This window comes from Sinocyclocheilus grahami, unplaced genomic scaffold (assembly GCF_001515645.1).
Source record: "Sinocyclocheilus grahami isolate Dianchi unplaced genomic scaffold, SAMN03320097.WGS_v1.1 scaffold440.1, whole genome shotgun sequence".
Classification (NCBI taxonomy): domain Eukaryota; kingdom Metazoa; phylum Chordata; class Actinopteri; order Cypriniformes; family Cyprinidae; genus Sinocyclocheilus; species Sinocyclocheilus grahami.
In genome coordinates, this window is record NW_015505619.1 from 1,239,573 (window position 1) to 1,246,840 (window position 7,268).

Sequence of the window (7,268 nt, forward strand, 5' to 3'; positions counted from 1 at the left end):
TCCTCTCACATCAAAATCCACCAACATATTTGTTTAGAGCCGTTTTAGAATGTTTTATCTTTTAAAAAGTGCTTGATCTGTGCAGATTTCTCTCCTGATTCAGACCAGATGACTTTTTCACTAAAAGCAACATTGTGGATTATGGATATATATTTTAGCTGGAAGCAATAGTTTGAAGTTAAAATGCCTCAATGATTGCTTTGTTTCTTATAAGCATGCAGCTTTTTACTTCACAAGGCATTAAGTGATGGACTGGAGTGGTGTGGATTATTGTGATGTTTTTATCAGCTGTTTGGACTCTCATTCTGACGGCACCCATTCACTGCAGAGTGTCAGTAATGCTACATTTCTCCAAATCTGATGAAGAAACAAACTCATACGTCTTGAATGGCCGATGACTGATGTGTTCGACTCTCACCAATGGCTTGTCGAACTGGGTCAGTTTCATAGGTGACCTGCAGGTCTGGCAGGTGCCTCCTGATTTCTTGTTCCAGATCCTCTGGAGTGAAGCTCATGGTGCTGATGTTGTACGTTCGCATGGACAGCACCTCAGCAGGAGCTTCCAGAACCTCCAGTGTGGCTCTCAGACAATCATCAACGAACATCATGGGGAGTCTCGTGTCAGGCCTCAGATTGCACACAAAGTTACCCGCTTCCACAGCATCGTGGAAGATCTGAACAGCATAGTCTGATAGAAGAGACGGAAGCAAAAGTTTACACAGATGCATTAACACAGATATTTTAGTATTATTTACTATTACAGTAGTTACTAATATTTTGGATTAGCTTTTATTTTTACATTTTCAGTTTTCATTTTAGTTGAAGTGTTAGTCATTTTATTATGTGCTTCAATTGTGTAATTTTATTAGTTTTTTTCTATTTCTATTTATTTTTATTACAGTTAGTTGTCAAGGCAAGGAAGCAAAAGTTTACACAGATGCATTAACACAGATATTTTAGTATTATTTACTATTACAGTAGTTACTAATATTTTGGATTAGCTTTTATTTTTACATTTTCAGTTTTCATTTTAGTTGAAGTGTTAGTCATTTTATTATGTGCTTCAATTGTGTAATTTTATTAGTTTTTTTCTATTTCTATTTATTTTTATTACAGTTAGTTGTCAAGGCAACAGTTTCGTTAAAGTTTTTTAAGTTTGGGTTTTTTATCAAATTTATTTCAGCTTTATGTAAATTTTTTATATTCTTAATTTACAATAACAACACATGGCAACATTTATCATTTTGTTTTACTTTTTAAATTTTTCATCTAATATTTCTATTTTATTTCAGCTTTATTTTACTTTGGAATACTTTTAATTTACAATAACAACACATGGCTACATTTCTATTTTCTTTCAAGCTTTTTTTATGTTTTTCATCTAATATTTCTATTTTATTTCAGCTTTTATTTTATTTTCAGATTTTAAGCTTAATTTTAATTTGTAATACTTTACAATAACAACACACAGCAACATTTTCAAATTTTCGAAGTTTAAGTGTTTCGTCTAATATTTTTAGCTTTATTCAAATTTGAATAGCTTTAGTTTCCATAAAACACAAGGCAACATTTTTAGTTTTCTAATATTTCTATTTTATTTCAGCTTTATTTACTTTATTTAATAGTTTTAGTTTACAGTAAGAACACGGCAACATTCTCTAATTTAAGTTTTAATAAGTTTTTCATCGAATATATTTAATTTTCTTTCAGCTTACCTGTAGTTCCTCCACTGGGTTGAGAGTCTGCAGAAATGATTCCTGGGTATCTGAGACAGCGGAAGTCAAGACCATACCTGTGATGGTAATACTGTAATACACAATACAGAAATGTAAATACTTGAATAATGCATCACAAAGCTGATACACTGAGATAAAGAAAAACAAAGCTAGTAACATTAATATGCATTAAGACCTTAAGACCTCATGAAACAGTTTTACGTATTTGTAGATGTATTTCCTACTCCCTACAGGTACATATCATGCTTGTACTCTAATTTTTTTCATTGAATATAATGCTAAAATTAAAGTCCCAACAAAGGTTCAGGATTTGCCGGTGTTCTCTCAAAAGCATACCGACCTCTCCCATTAGCTCAGGGTGAACCTTGGACACTCCGTAAATGGCTCGTGGGCACTGGATGCACAGATCTGGGGTTGGGTTACGAGGGGACATGGGGCCAAAGGCTCCAATAGTGCTGGGGATGAAGAGACGGAGCCCATGTTCTGTTGCGACATCAAGAACATTGTGCAACCCTAAAAATGAGAAAACAAGAAAAGAAACATCAGTGTACCTTACCGCTGAAAAGAGACTGAAGATGACTGACCTCGGTGACTAACCAGTGATGTTGACGTCACAAGCGAGGGACACATTGGCCTCTCCGACTGCACTCAGTAGAGCGCTGTAGTGTATCAACCAGGAGATGTGGTTGTTTACAACAATCTCACACAAGTTCTTGTAGTCCGAAAATATAAAGGGACCTGAGGTGAAAATTAATATAAAAATAAAAATAAATACAATTGAAAATAAATAACATGCATATAAATTATTAACATTTATATTGTGTATATATAAATTGTATATAAATATTCTAAAAGTAAAATACATTCAAATTTAAAATATAGATCAATATATTCTGTAACTATAATTTTAAACTAATCTACATAGTTTCATGTACATTTCTGGAGAAGAATTACGACTAAAATGTCACACCACAAGTGAATAGAACAAGTAAACATTTGTTTAAGTAAATGACAAAAATAAATATAAATAATTAAAAATGTAAAATAATAAAATAAAGATTTTAAAACAGGCATATAAGTATTTGTATTTATTAAAAGCATTTTTATTTATTTTTGCCAATTTTATTATATATTTTAAATATGAAATATTCATTTACATATACATACATAAATATATATTTAAAAAATAAAATAGATTTAAATTCAAAATGCAGATCAGTTTATATTTATGAACTCATACATGTGCATATATCAAATTTGTAGAAGAATTGTGACTAAAATGTGCATTTACTGACTATATATTTTCAATAAATAAAGGTACATGAAGTCAACATTTACAATTAAGTGCCAATATATATATATATATATATATATATATATATATATATATATATATATATATATATAAAAAATGCCCTCAAATTCAACTCTTTCTCCCGTCTCGTCAGCCCCGTAACAATATTATAAGCATTATTATTTATTTTTGCAATTTTATTTTATTATATATTTTATTTAAATATTCACATTTACATACTGTATATATTATAGTAAATATAATATTAGTTACCTATATTAAAAAAAAATTCATTTAAATTTAAAATATAGATCAATATATATTAATAAATTCTTCATGTACAGTACATACATCACTTTTGGAGAAGAAATGTGAAATGTTTCAGTTTCTAGGATGCTGCCCACTGTGTGAATATACTGACACTCACCGCTTTGGTAAACATGAGCTGGCGGTTTCCTGATATCAGACAGAATTACATTATATTTTCCAAACTGCTTCCTGTAAAAAAGGGAAATAAACCAGATTTTTTTCTGGAATGTCATGCATAAAAATTCCTTACAGCTTGACAGATATTACTGTGACAACCCTAGATTCTGTAGTCAGCAAACAAAGTTGCTGCACTTTTTTAGCCAATCAGAAACAGCCCCTGCCTGTTTGCCTTTCACATGGTGACACCTGGTTGGTTAAAATGTCATAGGGGGCGGGGTCTTCAGTGTGAAGTTCTAAAATCATCTGAAAACGCTTCAGTCTCACCTGAGCAGTTTGGCGAGCCCTACTCCCAGCTGACCCAGACCTCCTGAAATAAAAACAGACAGAAAATATGAGTAAATCTAATAATCAGTGATGTGTTGCCATGGAGACTGCGTTCCATGCTTCAGAATGTGGTAACCAGGGAAACATGGCATCTAAAGGTTTATATAACATCCCTTTAGGCCTCAACGCATCATAAAAAAAGACAAACTTTATAAATAGGATTACACAATAAACGGTGCATCACAAAAGCAATCACTTGTCTCCTGCTCTCATACTGGTAATGAGAACTCTGGGATGATCAGATTCAGAGAAGGACACCGAGTGAAAACTGGCATCCGATGCGACTTGGCGTGGAGAGAAACTGACACAGCGAGATAAAACAGCGAGAGACTGAAAGCCACAGATGGGTGCCAGACCTCTCACAGCTCTCACACAGGACATCTTCTACTACTGTCAACACAAAGAGATGAATAAAGAACATCATTATCCACCTTATTTTTAACCTAAGAGCGGCGCTGCCATTTCTCAGTTTGAATATGCACGGCTTCCGGGTTCATTCACTTCCAGTTATTTTAACTGTACAATAACATTATGCTGCTTGATATTGCAAACTAGTGTGTTTTATAATGACTTTAATTCACTATCATCATAATCATAAACGCACTGGTCTGTAGCGCAGATGCTTTTGTCATTTGCTGGACTTTGTTATTCCTCTACATTAGCGGCTAATGAATCTGGAGTCTCGGACATGCAGAAAATAGCAAACTTCTACATTGCAAAATAAGGCAGATACACTCTTAAAAATAAAGGTGCTTCAAAAGGTTCTTCAAGCGATGCCATAAAAGAACCACTTTTGGTTCCACAAAGAACCATTCAGTCAAAGGTTCTTTAAAGAACCATCTCTTTCTTACCTTTTTATAATCTGAAGAACCTTCTTTCGCCACAAAGAAGCTTTTGTCAAACAGAAAGGTTCTTCAGATGTTAAAAGTTCTTTATGGAAATTTAACTTTAGTATTACTTTTGTGTGTCAGGAAAGTAGGCTAATGATCTATGACAATGTATTATGTTTTTGTGTCTATTTGTTAATGAAAGATTTGTGGACACAATAATATTTTTTTTTTATTTGTGAAGTAAAAATGATTCATTCATGATTTCATTTTTCATATGAGACAAAAAGCTAAAATCTCTTAGTTTGAACAAACCCTGGGGCATTAATAAAGTGCCTGTCGCTGAAGAAACACCCCGCTGCTATGGAGGACGAAACCTGCAAAAACAATAAATAAAATAAATACACAAATAAATAAATAAATATGCAAATAAATAAATGTCTGTATAAATACATAAATTCTTGTTTAAATACATGTAGAAATAATTAAACATGTGATTAAAGTAGGCAAATAAATAAAATAAATTGGTGGACAAATGCAAAATGTTTAAGGAAATGCTTAACTCATCCTATTTATTTTCCTTTGATCACTCATTTATTTCTAATAGCTGGGGGCGTGGCTTTCCCGCTGACAGGAGATGCATGGTGTTAATCCAGTATAGCCTACGTAAAGTCACTTTTTCCGTTTAACAGAGCAAGATACATAAAAAACTGAGCTGTATTGTCCGTACAGTATCTGTGACTTTACAAACGACCCAAAGAAATGGCCAGTGTCGTTTCCTGACATAATTTTTTGTAACCCGATTGAGTCTCCACCTAGAGACAACTGTAATATCAGTATCCCATGGTCATCGTGAGATGACTGGTATGAAGTGGTTTAATCGAGGAACAGACCATTTTTTCCCATTCGTTATCAGAACAGAAAATACAGGTGACAAAAGTATGTTTATTAAGCAAATAACGGTTCAGTATTGCAATTAAGAGCTATGTAAGCATTAATATTTTACATTGGCCACTTAAAAAAATCTTTTATGATTTAGCTCTCTCATGATTATAACTACAAAACTAACCCTATGAAAAAGTGTAAGATAATAATCAGTCCCCTTGACTGATGAAGTTAATACGCATGCGCAGGCAAACGCTCAAGCGCGTCACAAACGATCCGCCTACTCTTGCATAATTGACACCCTCTCATTAGCATGTTGCTCAGAGGAAAAAAATGTGGAACTACATTCAGAAATAAATGAGTGATCAAATGAAAATAGTTAGGATCAGTTTAGCATTTCCTTAAACATTTTCAATTTGCCCACCAATTTATATTATTTATTTGCCTACTTTCATCACACATATGATGATTTCTTTATGTATTTAAACAAGAATAGGTGTATCTATGCACACATTTATTTATTTATTTATTTATTTATTGTTTTTGCAGGTTTCGTCCTCCATACGCTGCTGCCACCTTCTGTTCAAGGCTATAACACTTTAATAGAAACCAAAAGACCAAGGTATAAACTTCCTTTCGGTGTATTACTACCACCACACATAGTTTAAACTGAACTTCTCAGCACTTATAAAGTCACATTACTTACTTTCTAGTCTGATCTGAATCTGAAATTACTTGTTTAAAAGACACATTAAACGGAATTGAGTTGCATGAAGGTCACGAGTGACTCTTGGTCACAGCAGCTGCATAGGAGTTGCAGAGGATCAGGTGTAAAGGTCTTTGACAGGACTGACCATCAGTTATTCTTTGACCATCAGGATTGCATCAGCTACAGGTCTCCTATAATGAGCGTGAGCCGCTGTCTGCTGTGATTGTCTAGTCAGCTAGAGACACGCCCACTTTACATTGTATACAATGATTACATTAGTAAATTAGCTTCGTTTTGTTATTATACTGGCCTCAAAACTTTTAAAGACACACTCAAGTGTAATTTAATATAACATAAAAAAAATAAAAATACAAAATTTAAAGTCAAAGGAAGTGACATTTATTTGACAGAAAGATGGCACAAAATACTTTTCACTTGCTTTGATATTATCTGTATTCATAGTTTATTATAATTAGTTCATAAGTTACAATAACATATACTGTCAGATCAAAAATAAAAATAATAATGAAAAATAAATATAAATGGGTTTTCTTTTTCTTGCAACATTACACTCTAAAAAAATGCTGGGTTAAATATAACCCAGCATTTTTTAGAGTGTATACAAACCCAGCTATTGGGTTGTTTTGACCCAGCGGTTGGAATGTTTTGAAACCAACCGCTGGGTCAAAACAACCCAATAGCTGGGTTTGTCCCTTTTTAACCCAGCGCTGGGTTATATTTAACCCAGCATTTTTTTAGAGTGTAATGTTGCTGTTGACATTTATGTCTTTAATCACTGCCTTTTGTCAGATCAAAAATAAAAATAATAATAAAAAATAAATATAAATGGGTTTTCTTTTTCTTGCAACATTACACTCTAAAAAATGCTGGGTTAAAAAGGGACAAACCCAACTATTGGGTTGTTTTGACCCAGCGGTTGGAATGTTTTGAAACCAACCGCTGGGTCAAAACAACCCAATAGCTGGGATAAAACAACCCAATAG

General features: G+C 33.0%; 1 protein-coding gene across 1 annotated transcript in view; it reads right to left on the minus strand.

Moving 5' to 3' along the window:
* Positions 1 to 4,224, minus strand: part of LOC107552035 (L-threonine 3-dehydrogenase, mitochondrial-like) — an 8,705-nt gene extending 4,481 nt beyond the window's left edge. Inside the window, exons 1-7 of the mRNA XM_016233840.1 lie at positions 4,059 to 4,224; positions 3,784 to 3,826; positions 3,458 to 3,528; positions 2,334 to 2,474; positions 2,077 to 2,249; positions 1,716 to 1,806; positions 413 to 688 (exon numbers count right to left, since the gene is read on the minus strand). Coding sequence (XP_016089326.1) covers positions 413 to 688; positions 1,716 to 1,806; positions 2,077 to 2,249; positions 2,334 to 2,474; positions 3,458 to 3,528; positions 3,784 to 3,826; positions 4,059 to 4,224 — 961 coding nt within the window. The remainder of the gene's footprint in view (positions 1 to 412; positions 689 to 1,715; positions 1,807 to 2,076; positions 2,250 to 2,333; positions 2,475 to 3,457; positions 3,529 to 3,783; positions 3,827 to 4,058) is intronic.
* Between the last annotated feature and the right edge of the window lie 3,044 nt (positions 4,225 to 7,268).